The sequence below is a fragment of the Pelodiscus sinensis genome, chromosome 6 (assembly GCF_052426305.1).
Source record: "Pelodiscus sinensis isolate ZL-2025 chromosome 6, ASM5242630v1, whole genome shotgun sequence".
NCBI classification, from domain to species: domain Eukaryota; kingdom Metazoa; phylum Chordata; order Testudines; family Trionychidae; genus Pelodiscus; species Pelodiscus sinensis.
The window spans coordinates 85,640,241-85,661,526 of record NC_143057.1 but is presented as its reverse complement, the minus strand read 5'-3'; the positions used below and the strand labels follow the sequence as shown (position 1 = coordinate 85,661,526).

The 21,286-nt window shown below is 43.5% G+C and overlaps 1 protein-coding gene across 3 annotated transcripts in view; it reads right to left on the bottom strand.

Moving 5' to 3' along the window:
* Positions 1 to 21,286, bottom strand: part of POLK (DNA polymerase kappa) — an 86,741-nt gene that overhangs the window by 33,634 nt on the left and 31,821 nt on the right. For 2 of the 3 annotated variants that reach the window (XM_089779358.1, XM_006124268.5), the window contains exons 2-5: positions 16,526 to 16,701; positions 14,380 to 14,499; positions 10,490 to 10,642; positions 6,152 to 6,283 (exon numbers count right to left, since the gene is read on the bottom strand). In XM_089779358.1, coding sequence (XP_089635484.1) covers positions 6,152 to 6,283; positions 10,490 to 10,642; positions 14,380 to 14,499; positions 16,526 to 16,690 — 570 coding nt within the window. In that variant the 5' untranslated portion in view covers positions 16,691 to 16,701. The remainder of the gene's footprint in view (positions 1 to 6,151; positions 6,284 to 10,489; positions 10,643 to 14,379; positions 14,500 to 16,525; positions 16,702 to 21,286) is intronic. The other variant, XM_075932290.2, reaches the window with a different exon arrangement.

Genomic DNA, 21,286 nt, shown 5'->3' with positions numbered 1-21,286 from the left:
ACATAATCAAGAATATGGTGTAGAGGAGAGCCATCGGGTTCCATCTGGTCGCAGGAGCACCATTGCGTATATCTGCACCATTTTGCAGGGTAAGTACTCTGAGTGGATGATTTTCTGCTGTGCATTAGGATGTTTTTTACTTGTTCCAAGCAAAGGTGTTCACCTGTCTTGAGCCAATCAGTCAGGTGCTGATACTCTGGTTTGGGATGAAGGAGAGAGCCCTGATTCTGCGAACGAAGATCTGGCAGAAAGGGAAGTGGGTAAGGTGGCACCACTGACATGTTGTGGAGAAACAGGTACCATGGTTGTCTCGCCCAGGCTGGGACCAACAGAGTAACCTGCGCCAATTCCACCTTGATTTTTTCCAATATTCTAGGTATGAGGACTGTTGGCTGAAATGCGTAGAGGAGTGCCCTCCTCCAACTGACTAGAAAAGCATTCCCGAGTGATCCCTTGTCGATACCCACCCTGGAGCAAAAACAAACAAACAAACAAAAAGTCAACATTTCCTGTTGTGCAGAGTGGCAAACAGATCCACCACGGGTGTTCCCCACATGTGAAAGACACGTTGAATGATGTCTGTTCTTACTTCCCACTCATGGTCCAGTGGGAATTGCCTGCTGAGAGAGTCTGAAATCACATTGCTGGTGCCAGATAAGTAAGATGCTGTGATGGTGATGTTGTTTTGAATGCACCAATTCCAAAGTTGCACTGCTTCTGCACATAGGGAGCGTGACCTTGCTTCTCCCTGCTGGTTGATGTAATAAGTCGTGGCAACATTGTCCATCAGTACTCTGACAGTAGTGCCCATTATGTGCGGGAGGAAGTGTTTGCATGCACGGAACACAGCCCTCAGTTCTAGGAGGTTTATATGCAGACGCCTTTCGACATTCAACCATGTGCCCTGCACCTTCATTCCGTTCACGTGTGCGTCCTACCCAATGAGGGAGGCGTCTGTCGTTATCTGGCTGGACGGTTGCGGCTGATGGAATGGACCTCCCACCATGAGGTTGTGTGCTTTCGTTCACCATCAGAGGGATCTTCGGACGTATGCAGGAGGTGCTACTATTTTCTGAATGCTGTGTTTTATGGGTACATACATGGTTGCTAGCCAGTATTGTAGGCACCGAAAGTGAAGTTGTGAATGAAGCAAGACAAAGGTAGTAAGTAGCAGCCATGTGATAGAGCAACTTTAGGCAGGTGTACACTGAGATTGTGGGGGCATTGGCGAGCACATGTATGAGGCCCTGAATTGCTTGAAATCTTTCTATTGGTAAGTACACTCTTGCAGCGAGAGAGTTGATCATGGCGCCTATCGACTTCATGCTTTGAGTCGGATCTAAAATGGACTTCTGCTCAATTACTATGAGGCCCAAAGTGTTGAGAGTCTGCTTGTCTAGCATCACCATCTGGGAGGTCTCCTGCCATGGTATGCCTTTGATTAGGCAGTCGTCGAGGTAAAGGAATGAGATGACATTTAGATGGTGGCCCTGCGGGCCAATGCTACGTCAAACAGTAGCACTCAGTATTGGAAGTGATCGTTTCCTATTACAAAGTGAAGGAATCGCCTGTGCACTGGGTGGATGGCAATGTGGAAGTACGCATCTTGCAGGTCGAGGGCTGCAAACCAGTTGTCGTTGTCGAGTGATGGGATTATGGTGGTAAGTGTCACCAGTTTGAACCGCTGTTTTCGAAGATATCGGTTCAATCCCTGCAGATAGATTGGCCTCCATCCCCCCCGTTTTCTTTTGCCTTAGAAAGTAGCGAGAGTAAAACCCTTTTCCTCTGAATTGATCTGGGACCCTCTCTAACGCCCCAATGGTGAGAAGGCAGTGAACCTCTTGGCATAAGAGGTCCTTGTGAGATGGGTCCCTGAAGAGGGACGGGGTTGATGGGAGGGAGAGAGGTAAAGGGGATTGTGAGTCCCGATCGTACGCGTTCCAGCACCCATCTGTCGGATGTTATAGTGGCCCACTGGTGGTAAAAGGAGCACAGAAGATGATGAAATCCGGGGAGGTGTTGGTGCGGTTTTTGACAATGTTTGATGTTGGTATACCCTTGACCAAGGAGTCAAACCTGCTGCTTTGACGATGATGGATTGACCATGCGTGCTGGTTGAGGGTACCTTTGTTGTGGTTGTTTGGAAAGCCCTTGCTCATCTGCCTGCTGCTGTTGTCTCTGAAACTGGTATTGGTACCTCCTCTGGTATGGGTAATACTGCTTGCATCAAAAAGGTGGAGTGTACATCCCGAGATGGTCATACAGGAATCTTTTCTGGAGTGGAGGACCTCATCCATCTTATCCGCGAAGAGTTTACGTTTGTCAAACGGGAGATCCTCCACTTTACCCTGCAACTCCTTGGGGACTTCCGCTGTGGCTAACCAAGAAGCTCTCATCCTGGAGATCGAGGTGGCCTTGGATTGTGCGGCCATATCTGAGACATCCATCGCTATCTGAAGCCCTGCCCTCAAGGAAGTATATCCCTGTTGGACCACTGCCTTCAAAAGTGGCTTTTTGGATTCCGGAAGATACTGCGCGAGATTGATTAATTTCACATAATGTGAAAATTATGGTTCGAGAGCAGGGAGGCGTAATTTGCGATGCGGAGGAGTAGGTTAGAAGATGAGTACACTTTCCTGCTGAAAATGTCCAATTTTTTGGCATCTTTATCCGCTCCTGTGCTCTTAGATTGCGGAGTCTTAGCTCTTTGCTGGGCCGCGTCCACTACTAGGGAATTAGGTTATGGGTGGTTGAATAGGAATTTGAGTCCCTTTGATGGTATGAAGTATTTCCTATTAGCCCGTTTGCTCATTGGTGTCGTCGACGCTGGTGTTTGCCAAATTTCCTCTGTGGCCTCCATGATTGCTTCATCTCTGGGAAGTGTGATTTTGGATCGTTGCTGTGATCGTTTTCAGCAGACGGTACTGTTTGGACTGCACTTCCGCCAGCTGCACTTCCTGAGACTCAGCAACCCTCTTAAAAAGTTCCTGAAACTGTCTCAGGTCATCGGGGGGGGGGCGGGGGGGGGGGGGAGGGGGGGGGCAGGGACAGACATATCCATAGGGAAGACTACCTTGTCTGGGGAAGATGACGACTGGTCTGTTGGTGAGGTCCCTTGAGGTTGGTTGTCACTGTCAGATATCTGCCCCTCCTCTAACTCTGATTGGTGTGCTTGTGTCGGAGGGATGTTGGGAGGCGATACCGTTGGTTGCTCTTTATGCTGTACATGTGTCGCCGATGAGGAGTGCCGATATCGTGGGGAGTGGCAGCAGCATGACGACCTGGCGTAAGAGCGAGCTCTGTGATGCTGGTGCAATCTGTGATAGCGGCTGTAATATCCTTCAGAGTAAACTGGTGAGGATCTTCTTGATGAGCATAAGCTACCATGCCTGCTATAGTAGCTTGTGAAGGGGGAGCTACTCGGAAAGTGGCTCCTGTGAGGTGAGCGTGTCTGTGCGGGTGTGTCTGTGCGGATGTGAACTATAATCATGCACAGACTGTCGCTGGGGTGATCTAGGGCTACGATGCAGTGAGTATGATTGTCTGGTAAGGCCGGGCTGCTGTCTTGTCTGTCTAGGGGAGCGGTGCACCGGCAGTGAGGGGGACGGTGCCAGAGAGAAAGCTGGGGATGGAGAGAGCGATGGAAAGCATGTTATAAACTTCAGAGTGGCTTTCGTCGGTACCGAGATGGTGCCGCTATCAGAGTCTTCTTGTTCTATTCTGATATCCGATTGTCTCGGTGCCGAGCTCTGCGGCAGTTCCTCAATCTGCGGTGCTGGTGTGCCAGGTGGAGTCGGCGCCATTGCGCATGGTGGAGTCGGTGCTTATGTTGGCTCCTGTTCCAATGCCTCTGGTGCGGATGTTGATGGCGCTGGAGATGGCTGTTCTGGCAGTGCCGATGCCTGTTTATGTGCGGCCTTCGATGCCGACGCTGAGTTCGGTGCCAATGTGGTGAGCACTGTCGGTGCCGGCATGGCTGGTATTTTTTGAAATGCACGGCATGATGGTCCCGGAGGCTAGAGGGGTGGTACCCAATGTGCCTGGCTTATCCCCCTTGCTGACTCTTGTCCTAGGAGCAGCTGGGAAAGAGCATGCGGGGGAAGCTCGTATTTTCTTCGGAACTATCACCCCGGGGGACGACACTCTTCGTTTCTGCACCACAGCCGTGTCAGAGGGCAAGGGTGGAGTGCCACTTAAGGCTGCAGGGCCTTGTCAAAGAGGATCATTTTCAGGCGCATTTCCCTGTCCCCTGTGTGCTCTTGCTGTGAGCGTGGAACAGTGGGCACACTTTTGGGGAATATGCGCTTCCCCAAGGCAATGAATGCACACTGCATAGCCGTCCGAGGCCGGCCTAGCCTCCCAACAAAGGGAGCACTTTTTAAAACCTGGTGAGCCAGGCCTGGTGGGGTCGAGGAAGGTGCCAGAGCCCGGAATGAAAACAAGGAATTAACTATAATCTCTAACTATTATTAAACTACTTATTTTTTTAAAACTATGAACAACAATAAGAACTGTAACCAACATGATATAACTAACCTAACTAATTTATAACTTTTAACAGGTCAAGGTCGCTCTGACTGAGGAGAAGAGGGGAGCTCCGCCAGCAACTGAGGATGGTTGAGAGGAACTGGTGGGAGCTGGACCGCATGCGACAACGGAAAGGTGCAAACGGTGTGAGACACTGACTGCGCATGTGCAGTCTGGCCAACTACAGCTATTGAAAACCTCCAACCAGCGGCGCCAGGACAAGCCTGACACCTAGGAGTAGAACACCCACGGGGACCACTCAAAGAACATAGACTTTCCAACAAGTTTTGTTTGCTAATGTGAAATCAGTGTGCTATTTTCATTCAGGTCTGAGTAAAAATGTCATAAATGTAATAAAAGCAACCACAACAAATGAGAAGAAATGGGAATTTTCAGAAAGGGACCCAAGACTCAGGGCTTAAAGCAGGGGTGAGGAACCTTAAGAAAACAAAAAGTATTTAAATATATATAGTTGTTCATCGTAATGTGTTAATTGAATGGATTTTTTCCTTAATGAAAAGAAATGTACCATACTTTTTAAAGATAGGAAATAGTAATCATCTTTCTTCCCTCCTTAATTTTTTCCATTTTACTCCTCAGTCCATTCATTTTCTGGAAACAAATGTTGACGTCTTTTGAGATAATTAATACTCTTTGATACAATCTCTCTCCCAGGCAATTAGCATTCCATATGATTATTATGGTATGAAGTAATTCTCTCTGCACTCCCTATTAATACTAGGGATGTTAAATATCGGTTAATTGAACAGTCGATTAACATAATTAATTTTTATTGGTTAGTCAACTATTCTGTAGTCCCTGGGGAAGAGACCAGCAGCCAGTGCTCTCCATCCACGTTCCCAAGGAGCTCCCTGCCACTCCGCACTACTGCCTCTTGATCAGAGACAGCAGCATGGGGTGCCAGGTGGGAGTTGGTCCACAAGGGAAGCCAGTTTAAAAACCAGCTCCCCTCGCAGACCAGCTGCCTGTCACCCTGCACTGCTGTACAGTGCAGGGTGGCAGCAGCCTCTGTCCCAGGGGAAAGGTGGGGCTGAATTCCCTGACCCCGCGTGAGCCAGAACTGAGCCGGGCCGCCTGCCCACCTGGCTCCTAATAAACTTGAAATGCAGAGCCGCAGCAGAGATAGGTCCCAGACCTGGTGCAAGCCAGGACTGAGTCGAGCTGCTGGCCAGCCTGCTAAAAAATTTACTAGCAAAGGGGGGTGGAGGAGAAATGCAGGTAGTCTGTAGCATTAACCTATAAGCTTTTGCTTATCGATTAATCGACTACATTATTATATCTCTAAGTTACACCTAGTTTCCTAATTATTAGACTACATGCAATGGTTTTGAATTTACCAGCATAACACCATCATCTGTTCATTACCTAAGTTTGAAAACCTCTATTACCTTATCTCTATTAATGGAAACAGATCAGGGATGAATTTGCTCCTACTGCCTGAAAACATTAATTTAAATGCAGTATTTAATTTACATTCAAAACCATGTTTTGAAAAGTTTAACCTTTAGAATCCTACGTACAAGTTTTGATTTACTATTGACTGGAGAAAAAAAAAAAACATTTACCACTATTGGCTAGAGAGATGTTCTTGTTGAGTACTTACCTGTTTACTTACTTCTTCATACTTTTTGAAGTTTAATGGCACTATAGTAAGATGTGGGCATAGTTTCTTTGCAATAAATCCAGGCATGGCTGCACGTACACCAAATCTCCTAGCATGGTAATTTGAAGTAGACTTAGCAGGGAAAAAAATAGATGTAGAGTTAAATAACCAAGTGAGTTTCAATGCATGCAGAAATTTTAAAGACTAATGTACAAAGCTATAAAGACAATGCTTTTTTCCACAGAACATCTATCAAACTGTAGCACCCAGTTCCACTGTAGATTCAGTATGTTATGTTCTATAGCTTTTAATTTATTTGCATTATGAGAACTACCTGGTTCTAGGAACTGGTAACTGGATAGTTCTCATCTCTAATTGGTGGGTTCAAATTAAGTCAAATTGGAAATTGATAAACTTATTTAACCGAAGTGTCTTCCATTTTTGCAGATCTTCTTAGTGAGGAACTAACTAGCATAATTAGAAACATTAGCAAAGGGCACACTTTTGACCAGGCCACAGACACTGTACCCATTTATCCAAAAGGGTGATCTCTCTTGAAGAGGGTTGAGTCACATTGGTTGAACATCATGTGGAAGCTTTCATGGCTGTTGTCTATGCCATTCTTGTTCCAGAGCTAAAGGACATCAGTCTTGTCAATCTAGCATCTTTAACATAGCACTTAATCTATACTCCTCTTCTTTGCTTTGGAGGCTAAGGCCTTGTCTACACTAATAACCCCCTCACCTCCCTCCCTCCCACAGTAATCTGATCTATGCAGCTTTAGCTATGCAAATAGTGTAGCTGAAGTTGCCATACTTCACCAGTTGTTTTCTATTCATTACAGTTAGTGGAAGCTAAGGATATTAAGTAGACAGTAAATGACTAATCCTGTACGTGATACAATTTGTATCAAGTACATGATTAGTTGATAAGGGGCTTCTGGGGCTCTGCAATTTAAATGTATTGGGATCCGAGCATGCAGGCAGCCTGGCTCCTACTACATTTAAACTGCAGTGCTGCAGTGAAGGTAGGTCAGGGCCCTGGTGCCAGGTCCAGGCCACTGTGGCACTGCCTTTTAACTGTAGTAAGAGCCACTCAACTTGTACTATATTTAAAAGGCAGAACCACGGTGCCACTGTGCCTCTGCTTCTCCAGCCCCACCCCATGCACTGCTGAGATAGTGCTGAGGGGAACCATCTTTTAAGCCAGCTCCACCCAGCACCAGCTCCTGCTCCCTGCCTCCCTTGCCACTTCTGATATAGAGGCACTGGGAAGAGGGGGGAGTGTTGCAAGGAATCGACTCGACTACTCTTTTATATCCCTAGTGGGGGTTGCTCTCCCATAGACTCTGGCTACTGTTCTTGTCCTGGGGCAGTACCAGAGTCAATGGGAAAGCGCTCAGAGATCAATTTATCGCACCTAAGCAGATGCAATGAATCAGCTTTCAGTGGCTCGACTGCTACAACATTGAGCCACCATGTAGTGAAGTCAAGCCGTAAGTCCAATATTAATAACAAAAAAAATGTTAAATTAAACACTTGCTTGTATATCTGGTCCTCCAAGATCACATTCGTTCTAAAGTTAATAAAATTCCAATATGGTTGAATTTTTATTAAATGTAGGTAGGCATCCACCTTTAGTATACTCGAAGGAGCAGAAGAGCTAACTGAAACATGGGAAACAGACTGAGATATGACATGCTATGAGGCTATATAGGAGATATATAGAGAAAGATTCAATTATTTCCTAGGACTAGTTTCAGTGAAAGACATGCACATGAAAGAAAGGTTAATTTACAACCACTTCTGCTCTATTCAGAGCCTATAAGTTTAATCTTGCAAGATGCTGACAACCCCTCAACTCTACTAGAGTACACAAAGTAAAAATGCCAAAACAATCTGTAAAAATGGATAACCTTGCTAAAGTAATCATAATTCTACAACTTCTTTGCTTCTATAGCATACTACATAAAATTGATCAAATTCTAGGTTGATTTATTCCCCATGCAATTCCACTGACTGAATTTGATGTACATCAGCACAAATGTTGGCCCAGTACATGATGGACCTCCCTGGTCCAGCACCCTCAGGACCTGAGGGGTCCCAAACCAAGGAGTTTGTTGGACCAGCAGAGGTCAGTGCTCCCCTGCTGGCTGCCCACTCCCAGGCTCCTCTCCTTAGGGCTCCCTGACCTGCTGTGGCCCCGGTAATGCTGGTTCGGCAGGGGTTCCTCACGCTGCTGCCTGCAGGCTGACTCAGCGTTCCTTCGGGTTCCCAGCTGGGATCGCCTAGCTTCTGCACTCCTGATGCTGCAGTGTACCTTGGAAGGGGCCACTTGTCTCACCCGCCTCTCTGCTAGCGTTGCCCCACTGCGGCTGGCGATTCCCTAGGGTTCCCCAGCGGGACCGCCCGCCTCTACCAGCCCTGCTTCAGCTGGGGCATTCTCGGCCAGCGCTGCCCAGTCACTCCAGCCCCGCTGCCACTGGGGGTTTCACGGGGTTCTGCCAGAAGCTGTCTGGCCACCAGCAGCCCTGCTGCTGCCAGAGGTTCCCTGGCCAGGTCTCCCACTGCGGCAGCCCCTCTCCTCTGCAGCCAGAGAGTCTTCAGCTAGGGCCAGAATTTGTCAATCGCCTGGCCCAACTGACACCGAGGATCCCCCTGCTGAGGCGGGGCTCCCCAGCCACGCCTGGCCCTGTTGACGTCAGGGGTTCCCCAGCCAGGTCAGGGACCCCCCCCCAGCTGCTGTCTGGCACAGCTGCTGCTGGTCCAGCCTGAGTTCCCTAGCTCCCACGTTGTCTCCCACTGCAGCCTCCAGTGCTCTTTGGTCAAGCAACATCCATGGACCACAGATACTGAACAAGAGAGCCCTGGGTTTGGGAGGCTCAACCTGTATGTACAAATCAAGCTAATCATAATCCACATCAGCAACATTTTTAGAATCATACAAAATAAATTCATCAGTTTATAAATTCTAAGGCTTTACTGGATGTTATAATGTAATTTTCATTTCACACTTCAGCTGATGGGAATTCTGCTAATAACAGAGTTGGCAGGCATCCAGTTTTCAACTGGAATGCCTAGTGGAAAAAGTGACTTTGGTGGCACCGGTCAGCACCACTGATCAAGCTGTTAAAAATACTGTTGGTGTGGGGCTGGCAGGCTCCCTTACCTGACACCAAGCAGGTCCTGAAGCAGCAATATATCCCTCCTGTTCTTAGATATGGGGTGACTATGGGGCTCTGCATGCTTCCCCTGCTCCAAGAACCAGCTCTGCAGCTCCCATTGGCCAGGAACTGCAGTCAATAGGAGCTGTGGGAGCAGCACACACAGACTCCTAGATACCCCTACACTTACGAGTCAGAGGGACATGTCAACTACTTTCCAGCAATCACCTGCTACCCAAAACCAGCATCCCCTCCCAAACCCCAGTAATAGCCCAGAGACCCCTCATTTTAGCCTAACCAAGAAGCCTGCAACCACAGTCCAGAGCCTGTATTTGATCCCACACCGCAACCTCTTGCCTAAATCAGGAGCCCTCTCCCATACCCTGTACCATTTTGCCAAGATCCTGCTCCTGCATCACAAAACCTTCATCCTAGAGCCCACACACCCTTAGTCAGAGGCCCCACACTTCCTCTTGCAACCCAACCCCCTGCTCCAGCCCAGCAAAAATCAGTTAGTAAGCAAAGGAAGAAGAGAGGGAAGGAGAGCGGATAGAGTGAGCCGGGGGCAGTGCCTTGGAGAAAGGGCATGGGCAAAAAGGGGTTTGTTTTTCTGCAATTAGAAAGTTGGCAATCCTAGATAAAAATAAATACTAAAGGAAAAATGAGACTTCAAAGTGCAGCTCACAGGTCATGTGTTTAAAATAATTTGAAACTAAATAGTTTAAGTGCTTAGGCTCTCTATCAATATATTTTTCATATTTAATTTTAATAAATTGTTTTATTTGACATAGGAGCTATACATTAGATTGATATCTATACCTTATAATTTGGACAACCAGTGGGTGCCCTGCAGAGCTCTACGATAAAGCCTAGATGTCTCTTAACACCAAAATAAAGTTACATCACAAATAGACTATAGACTTCAACATACAATTCTCCACCTTGAATTAAATGACCAGGCCAAGAGCTTATATACTTTAAACAACTTTTCTCTTGTTCATAACATAACATTTTGCAAACTATCTAGTTGTTTGAAATGTAATATCCACATTTACACAGTAAAATAATATTTTCTCCATCTGTTTATTATGATATGCCTTTCTAATGTCTTTGTTACTTGTTTCACTGAATGTTATGTTATTTGGTCATGGTATTAGCTTGACATTTGACCTTACCAGCATACTCATCGATCCCACAGCTATAGGTTTTTCCTTCAGCTCTGGATTGTCTCTCATTTCTACTGATGCATAAAAGGCATCCATGTCAATGTGCACAATAGTACAGCTGAGATCACGGCTCTGCTCTAGATCCAGCGCATGTTTGTCAACCTGTGCGAAAAAGTGTATAAAAGGTACACAAAACACAGAAATTACAATTATATATTAGATTGGCCAAGGTGCCTCAGTCCAAACAAACGTAAAAGAAAAGCCTTGTTACATAGTAAGAGGAGAAAGTTTGTTTTTGCAGCAACTGGTTTTGTGGGGGGAAGGATGTAACTAACATGACAAAAAAATAACAGCAGAAAAGTTAGTCATATTTATACATTCATACACATACGTGCAAGTATGTATAATAGTCCACAAGCATACAAGTTGTATTTAGCTCTCATTCTGCAACTTATTTGCTAAAAGGAATACACTACTGAGTAATATGATATTCTTGCTCCTTCTAGTTTGCTCACAGCCCATTTATTTGAAGACTAATAGACCAGGATGTGCAATCAAATTACGTTCTTCCACATAGCAGTGCACAGCACATATCCTTGTTCAGTGAGTTGGGCTAGTCAAACTGGTTTGTATAAAATGTAAGGCACCAGTGGGAAGGGTAGAAGGTGAGGAGTTCAAATAACAGAGAAATATTTGAAAAAAATACGGAAAACAGCATGGTACAATATATAGAAGGGAAAAAAGTAATTATATTTAAATCCTCCAGGAGCAGACTTACATAGTTCTATTGTAACATTAATTAAGCAAGAGTTAAAATCCATGCAAAATTGTTAAAAGACATTTCTCTACAGTCTAATTAATTTATTTTCTTCTTTGTTAATTCTGATTATCTCATATTCTACAAACTCTGGATAGGGTATTCTCAAACGCAAATCATCTTTATTTATGTTGACTCCCACACTCCCAATCACACAATTTAATCTGCATTTCCAGATGCTGTCTTTATTACAAAACTTGTTTTTCCTCTACCTGCATTACTAACGTAATGCAATGTCTAATGATTCACTAGTGTCTTATGCCCATATAAAAACAGAGATGGAGACTCCTTTAAGCTAGTCACAAATTAAAAAGATGACTGTTTAAAATAGCAACAGCAGCTCATTAAAGGAAACATAATAAAATGAAGGCTTTGTAGAGTTACTTTTGAGAATCATGTTTGACCATAACCATATTTTCCTATTAAAACTAAAGATGGTTAAAGACTAGCTTCTTCGAGGTAAAACATGTACATACGTTTACAAATTGTGTAGCCTTTTTTAAAAGAAAATTCTGATATGGAAGATTTTATAGGGGAAAAGACCTATATATTTTATAGGGGAAAAGACCTGAAAATCTGGCCATTAGACTTTTAAAATTCTTACATTTTTACATGTATTTTTAAACAAATAATTGAAGTTATTGTGACTTGTTCTTGACCACAGATGTAATATAGATGCCAAAAATTTCTCTCAAGTAGCATTTATGAAATAAGAATGTAAACACTTTAATTCTGTGCCTATTTATGTTTGGAAAAGTATTTGACAGAATGAAAAGAAACTAGGAGGCACAAGTAATACTATGCTACAAGGAGACAGCAATATCATTCCGTTAAAAGCTAGGCTAGAAGCACATAAAAATGGAAAACACTTACTGTTGGCAACAGTTAATATAATTCAGAAGCTGGATACTTCTGCAAGTTTTAAATTAATCACAGTACCGAATAAATGAACATAAAAATAAAGCTCTGACCCTTCGCATCAGGGATTATTGGAGAACTTCAGACATTTGTGCATTGTGAGCAGACTAATCTCAATCAGTCATAAACAATTTATCAGAAGTGGAGCCTTACTCCATGTAGCATTATATAGGAAAACCTGGCCTGACTAATAAACCAATGACATTCTGTACATATGAAACTCCATCTTTGGCACTGACGATTTTATTTAAAAAAATATTAAAGTTTAATTTAATATTGTAAAATATTAAAGATAAAATGTGACAGGTTTACAAGTACCGTATATGAAAGATAATAGAGATTACTTTGGGACATTTGTTGTAAGAAGTGCTCCTTTACCCAAAGCCAACTGCAGAGGAAGAAGTCTAAAATAAAGGCAAACTAAAGCAACTTTATGTTTCATTTCTGACAGAGTCCCACAGCATATGCAGGTTCTCCTATATCAAAAAAATGCTAGACAAGGGAGTATTAAATTGCAGATTCTATGCATTTATAATGTTGCTGTGTCCGATGACATTGGGATACTATCGAGCAAAAGAAATGGCTTTTTAGAAATCTTGCATATTACAGTATCAATATTGACTGGACTTCTAATACTCCTGTCATCTGAAGAAGTGGGTTGCGCCCACGAAAGTAACACATATTATAGTGATGAGAGCCATGGAAAAAAACTGAGGAAATTAATAATTCTATAACCGGAGCTAAGTTAGACTAGCATATGGTAAACAAGATATGGGACCACATACTGAACAACAAAGATAAAATTAAACAGCTGCTCATACAGGGAATACTGTCTATCCTGTGCACAGAGTGAGGCAGGGGTCACGTTGAAAAAAATAGCATGCAATCACGTAATTTTAGATCAAATCATACTGCATGTAAAGAAAGACAAATTAAGAAGTTTGACTTAGCAACATCAATGTTCTTTTAATGTGATTTTTGTATGCAGTGCTATCTAGTTTCTGATAACACTGTCCATCAGTGCTGTACTTGAATACCTATGTAAAAATGCTTCTTTTGAAAAAGAGAAACATTTTCATAAATAACTCTGTTTCTTGCATGCATAGCTTTCTCAGCCTTTATTTCCTTCCACTGTACATGTAGGTCCATTACCAACACCCTAATAATAAAGGAAACCAATTTTTCTATTGTAAGCAATATGACTCTTTGCCCAGATTTTTTATTTGTAAAACTTTGAAAATTGCCATGACACTATCAAAGTAGGTAGCATGCAAAGATAGATAAATAAGCAGCATAAATAATAGGATAATCCTAGTAAAATTTTTCCTTAGCACTATAAGCCATCTTAAACAATACAGTACATGAATAAAACAGGACCTTAAAAAAATACACACAAAATGTTTAAACCAAAATGACTGCTCTGGTATTTGTTAAGAAAATAAATGAGTTTCAGAGGAGTGCATTATGAGCAGTGTTCCTTCTAAGCTACGTGGCAGCACAACCCAACAGGTGCTTAATGAGTCCCACCCAGCCAGGGACTCAGGACTCATGGAGCTACCTCTCTAGGGGAGAGGCATTTCTCCCTCAGCTATAGCAGCAGCTCCCTGCTGAGGGCATAGCAAGGAGTCTCTCCCAGCTGGCAGGGAGGGGATGTGTCCCTATGGGTTGGGAGAGATGCGCTGCTCTGTCCTCGCAAGAGATGCTGCTGTCACTGAGGGAGAAGCGCTCCTTCCCACACCAAGCAGCTCCATGCACAAGTACTGAGCCCGTGGCTGGGTGGGACTCATTACGCTGAGCAGCAGCAGAGCACTGCAGCTACTAGAGGGAAAACTGATCATGAGTATTGGACTTAATTTATTATTTGATTAGATGTTTTCACCATTGGGGGAAAAGGAGTTCTTGTTTTAGTTCCATTTTGTTCAGGTAAGGAATACTTCAAATCAAGAGTCTTATTAGCTATTTAAATGTTCTTCTATTCACTAAATATAAATTTGTATAATCAAAATGTTACGCAGGTTTTAGCTGCACTATTATTAATATCAAATGGAATCAAGCAACTAACAACTTGTGCACCACTTTGAAATTTTAGGACAAGTATCAATAATATACCCCTAAAAATGAATATTCTGTCTCCACTCTAAACACTTCCCAAACTGGTTAGTACCTGCAGTTGTGCTTTCAAAAGCTGTTGGCTGGTAATTTTATCTTTTAGCTGCATCATTTTTTCAATTCGATGGTTAACTTGCTGATCTTTCTTAAGTTCATTTTCATAAAACCTAGAACCCTACCAGAAAATAAAAAGTTAACATACATTTGAAAGTCATTTCCTTATAATCTTTACAATAACTAAAGAATAAAGGAAGATGCATTTTATCTGCTAACGACTTATTTAAATGGAAAAAACCTTCACTGAAATAAAATGGACAGTTGTTTCCAATCCTATTAGAGAAGCAGATATAGCCTTATGTTTTGGTGTCTATATATTTTAAGGATTTATATATATATATATATATATATAGTCACATAACTGGGGCATATACAACAGACAACTGTAGTACAGAGGCAGTCCCCGAGTTACGCGGATCCGACTTATGTCGGAACCGCAGTTACGAATGGGGCTTTTCTCGCCCCGGAGAACGGGAGAGGTGGGACGCCCAGATGCGCCGCGGTCCCGCCGCCCGCGTCCTCTGGGGCGAGAAAAGCTGCGCCGCGTCTCCCTGGTCTGCTGGGGGAGAGCCCCCCCCAGCAGACCAGGGAGACGGGGAGCAAAGCCTCGGAGGACGCCGGCAATGGGACAGCCGCGGCGCGTCTCGGCGATCCTGCCACCCGCGTCTCCCTGGTCTGCTGGGGGGCGGGGTGTGCAGCTAGTGCGCCCCCCCCAGCAGACCAGCCTTTTCTCGCCGAAAACGCCTGGGGTAGAGCAGCTGGGGCGCTGCCAGGTTGGTCCCGCAGCGCCGCTCCTCGGCGCTACTGGACCAACCCGGCAGCACCCCAGCTGCTCTGCCCGAGGCGTCCCCAAGTCAGCCGCTGCTGAAACTGACCAGCGGCTGACTACAGGAAGCCCGAGGCAGAGTTGTTCTGCTCCGGCTTCCTGGAATCAGCTGCTGATCAGTTTCAGCAGCGGCTGACTTGGGGACACCTGGGATAGAGCAGCTGGGGTGCTGCCGGGTTGGTTCCCACAGTGCTGAGGTGCGGCGCTGCGGGGACCTACCCGGCAGCGTCCCAGCTGCTCTGTCCCAGGCATCCAAATTCAGCCGCTGTTGAAACTGATCAGCGGCTGATTCCAGGAAGCCCAGGGCAGAGCGGCTGAAACTTCTAGCAAGCAACTATCAAAGTTCGGTTCCCTTATATATTTTGTGTGCCTCTTCACAGTAGTAATCATCTTTACAAGGGTTTTGTTTGTTTTCGGAGGGGTTGAAAGGGAAGAGATTTGGTAGAATTCCATACCAGAATCCACAGCTATATACACTTGATACTGTACAGCTTGTTGGTCTTATTCCCCAAAAATGTAGCTTTTAAAAGGCATGAGACTTGTTCTCATCTGACAATTTTCAAAATCTATCATGAATTTGGCTCCATCTCTCTCAATACAATGGCAGCAGCTGTAGCAGTTTTGCAGGAATTATTTCTATAAATACCATATTGATGTCTCTAACAAAGGAATACAGTTTGAGGAAGTGCTGAACAGTAAGATCAGATAAAATATATGAAAAACTAAACTCTTTGTTTCATGCAAATATCCTTAGCATTGGATACACAAACAGTCTGCAATAGCAGAATTGTTTTAATGATATATTTTCCAAAGTATTAGCTCTTCCATAAAGCAAGAACATGGCAGTTATTATTTTACCATAACTGTTTAACAACAAATCTAGGGCCAGAAGGACCCCTCTTGTAATTAAAGGCTGTGTAAGAAGTAGAGGAAATTCTGAGAGGTTATACTTGCTCACTTATCCCTAGAGTCTCTGATGGGAAGAATCTGAAAACCCCATAGATTTGAGGGCACCTCTCAAGCTCCAAAATAGTTGTTGATGGGAACTGCACCACTGGTTGCGTCCTCCTGGGACACACCCTAATAAGGAAGTGTAGTCAGCCCAGAGCAGTTCTACTAAAAAAAATTTATACAACAGCAAACCATATTAACTTTTCTGGCAGAGTCCCTGTTGTTTGTGAGGAGGGTGATGAAAAATAATATTTCCTGTGTCACCCACATACAGAACACAGGAGGTTGCTGCCATTTATGCATGCAAAACTAAAAAATAAATAAGTAAAAAGCAAAACCCTAATGGAAAATATTATACAAAACGAACCTTTGTGGCTTCCATTATGATTTTATTTATTTTCTCTTTATCCAGTCCTTGCATTCCAGCCTTGTTATCATTGAGGCCCATTCTAAGGAGAAATCCATCATCATCATCAGTGTTACCAATTTTCTTTGTGCTGTCCATATCACAATGAAGTGAGTGCTTCTTCATACTTCAATAACCTAAAACATATAAGTTACATACTTGTTTCAAAATTCAAGTTGATGAATAAGACAATTCCACAATCACTTTCACTTCTGACATGCCAAAAACTGAGGTTTAATACTCAACTACGCACCACCAGTCACTAAACCAGAGCTGGGTAATAGTTTGTTGGGGGGCCACTTCAAGATTTTGGTAAATGGTGAAGGGATGCACTTTTCTATGGAGAGAATGTAGGGACTGAGATGGAGGTTGGATGAAGAAGGGAGCTTGGGGTAGGTGACTGGGATGATGGAGAGGGTGTCAAGTCTGAGACAGAGTTTGGGTTAAGGAGGGGGCTTTACCTGGGGCAGGATATAGAGGTGCAGGAAAGGATTCTTGCCCGGTGGAGGAGCACAGGAAGGGGTGCAGAGTCTGGGAGGAAGTTAGAATATGGGAGGGAGTGAGGTGCCTTTAGCAGGCTTTGGCTTACCTAAGCAGCTCCCAGCCAGCAGCCCCAAAGTTAGGGATGTGAACAAGTACAGGCAGTCCCTGGGTTACGTACAAGATAGGGACTGTAGGTTTGTTCTTAAGTTGAATTTGTATGTAAGTCGGAACTGGTACATATTGTAGGGGAAACTCTAGCCAAACATTTCTCCAGAGCTCAGTTTTATTCTCCCACACCTCACTTCCCTCAGTCCTTTATTCTCAAGCTGAGGTGTCTGCTGAGAAAAGCCGCTCCGTGTCTCCCTGGTCTGCTGGGGGGGAGGGGCGCTAGCTTCGCGTCTCCCTGGTCTGCTGGGGGGAAGCAGCTAGTGCAGGGTTGCCTCACCCCGTTTGTAAGTTGGGATCCGATGTAAGTCGGATCCATGTAACCCAGGGACTGCCTGTAGTGGATTAACTACTAAGCCTAGGCTTAATGGTTAATTTAATCGACTACTCACATTTCTCCCCCCTTGCTGCCTCTGTATCAGAGGCAGCAAGCGGGGGGGGGGGCGGAGAAGGAGGGGAGGAGCATGAGCTGGTGCTGTGGGGAGCTGGCTTAAAAGCCGGCTCCCACCCAGCACTGGCTCTGTGGTGCTGCCTGCCTCCTCCCCCACACTGCTGCCTCTATCAGCAAAGCATACTGCATTAAACTTACAGCTGTACAGTGGCTCTTTTTGTGAGACTGCCTTTCCAGATTCACTGTAACAACAAAAATCAAACCGGCTCTGCCCACCAGCATGTCACATTTATTTTATTGTAAATTAATAGATTTTAAGGTTAGAAGGCGCCATCATGATCTAGTGACCTGACTTCCTGCATGACACATACCACAGAACCTCATCTAATAATTTCCATATCAAACCCTAACTTCTGTTTGCACTAGATCATATCTTTCAGAAAGATATCCAGTCTTCACATAAAGCCTTCAAGTGATGGAGAATCTACCATGTCCCTAGTAAAGTTGTTCTATCTGTTCATTATCCTGGTTAAAAATTTGTATTTTTTTCTTGTTTGAATTTGTCTATCTTCAGCATGCAACCATTGGATCTCATTATGCTTGTTTTTGCCAGTATTAATCAATCAACTACTAACATTTGTTTCTTATTCATGTAGATGTTTGCAGACTATAAGCAAGTCACCATAACCTTTACTTGGATACATTAAGTTAATTGAACCTCTTAAATCTCTCGCTCTCAGCATGTTTTTCAGACCTCAAATTATTCTGCAATAAAAGGTAAATGAAATGCTGCACAACCAATTGTCACATGACAAAAATCTCCTTTTCATTGGGTTAGCATCAAAAAGAGTTCTCAGAACAACCATCCAGGTATGAGTTCAATGAATAACAGAACATGTATTTATTATTGGAAGAGGATATAAAAGCTGCTCCTTCCTACTGCTGACTCAAAATCAATTTCACCATCTCCCTGGTCAAAGAGCACTCAGTTCCTGAACTTCCTCTCAGTTACTTCAGTCAAGAGTTCTTTCCCTCTAATAGAAGCCACACCCTTTCAAGGACTGTTTTTGGATGTGCTGCACACCCAGACCCAGCAACTACAGTTACTCTACTAAAACTACTAGAACTTCTCTAGCAAGATGCATGTGTAAAAACTGTTGCTTCCACAGCTGAGGGATTAGAAAGGAATAAGAGGGATCCCTTGCCAAAGATGTAGAGGCAGCCTACATTTGTATTTAGGCATTTATGGTTGAATTTTCCAACCAAAATTTATCATATGCAGTTGATGGAGGAGGAGGATTCTTCTACATGTTAAATACTCTGAAGACTTTGAAAAGTGACCCAAAAGGATAAAAAAAATTAAATTTTTAATCTTGTGTTTTTAACTCATTCTCAGGATTTCTGAACTCCTGGCAGTATTGCATTCCAGCACATTTAGAAGGTTATATTCCCAATTGTATTATACATGAAAATTGAAAGTTTCTGCAGAAACTTATGAGTAACCCTATCCAAGGAGCTTCTTTATTCATTGTGAATGCATAGATTTATCACATCTGGAAGCATACCCATTCCCTAGTGATAGTGGTGTTCATTTTTGCTGAACTTTCCCCCACTTGGAACAGGAGACCAGCAGCATTTCGGTACTAGAGCAAATTACATTTTTTAAATGTAAAAGTTCTCTGATTAAAAAAACTTAAACATAATTATAATTAATGCATGCAATTTATTATTTGAGACTTTTCAGGAGAGCCAAGACCAACTGAATAATAATCTACATGTTTTTTGGCTCTGTCCCATCCGAACGCAGACACCAGATGAACACTTCAGGTGCTCGGAGGACAGCTGGAAATGGGAAATGCCAAGTAGATCTGAGACTGGCTGAGTAAAACTGTATGACTTTGAAGAATGTTTTCATACTCTCTCCACACATGCTAGTGCAGTCTAACATATTGCTGGGAACCACTAGCCCTTCAACTACAACAGAGTAGCTGGTCCTCCCAGCTCAAGCTAAAAGTGCTGTTCCCCACATTTCAGTGATCACACTGAACTCTGTACAAGGTTCTTTATTATTTCCCTTTCAGTCAGACTAACAGCAGTTATACTGGTCCTGGCAATGTCCGATTGTGAGAATATGAGGGGAAGAAAAGCAATTCAGCAGCAGTATAGATAATAGACATTATAAATACCAATGGATGTAATGACTTTCCCCCAAGAGATACCTCACCATACCTACATTTTATATCATTTCTCTCGCCTTACCCCTACCCTCTTTGCCCATTCCAGTCTTTGTGGCTCCTTCCATGCTGCTTTCTAAGCTTGGATTGATCTTCGTTTCCCAGCATATCAGATTCCCATCTTCTCCTTATCAGAAATTATTTTAAAGACACAGTATTTTTGCAAAAGCTTCAAGCTTTAATTCAGGAGTGGGGTACCTTTTATGGGTCAATGGCTGCTGATCCACAGTGTATTTTGTGTGCTCTAGCGCCATGGTGGGGCGGTGGGGGGCTAGAGTGCCTGTGCAGGCTTCCCAATACTGGGCGGGGCGGGGGGGAAGAGAAGCCCTGAGCTTCAGGGGTCAGATCCAGGCAAGCCAGGGGCCACATCCAATCCCCAGGCCTTAGGTTCCCTGCCCCTGCTTTAATTCATCAATCAAATCCCTTCATTACCTCAATATTACATAACTGGGGGGAGCCAAATGAAGACATCGGGTATGAAAAAAACAATAACCTTTTAAGATAACACTAACTCTGATCTCTTAATGCGTCTAGGTAGGGCCAGTCTTGTATAGCACAGAGCACATTATTAGTATTTAAACAATAAAGTACATAAATATAAATTAATCATTTAATTAGAATTGATAAAAAAAATCACTTATTGGAAGCATGACTTTAGTTCTCCACAGGTTTTTCAGATGCACAAAACAGAGAAGGAGATTTACAGGAAAAATATCTTTCAGCTGCATGGTGCAACAAACAGAAACTGAAACTTTTTTAGGAAAAAAAATCACATCACTGCACTCAAATGAACAGTGGAAGCAACAATAAAATAAAATGCACAGCACTGTAAAATCAAAGTAGTGGGAGATCTACCAGTTAAAGTGAAAAAGAATAAATTAAAACATGTAAAGAAACACTAGGGTGGGAAGAGAGTCAGGGGAAGAAAACATGTGACACTTCAAATACAAAGTTGAAGGAACAAGATGTTGCTGATATTCATGCAGAAACTGATAAGGAGTGCAGGTTAAAATGGACCAATGAAAATTAACTATACGTATCCTTGTCTGATTTTAAAGCAAACTGGGATTAAAGTTTATGACAACTGGAAAAAGCGTGAAAAGTTTTAGAATTTGAAGACACGTACATGAACATATTCTTCTCAAAACAAGAGGTAGAGCAGATAACTGCAAAGAACAATGCATTTTGGGAGTACTGTTACCACAACAAACCTCTGTAAGATTGCACTTTCAGCATTCTATGCAAGGGACGCTAAATATTTCTCCTCCGTGTCCCACTCTGTAGAAAGAGTGTGATCAGAGAGGCCCATGAAGACAGTCATCCCCAAACTGAGCACCAACTATTACTCCAATTATTGGGACCATGAAAGCTCATGATACCATCTACATGTTTTGTTAGTCTTTAAAGTGCTACCAGACTACTTGGGGGTTTTTTTTTTTTTAAGTTTAT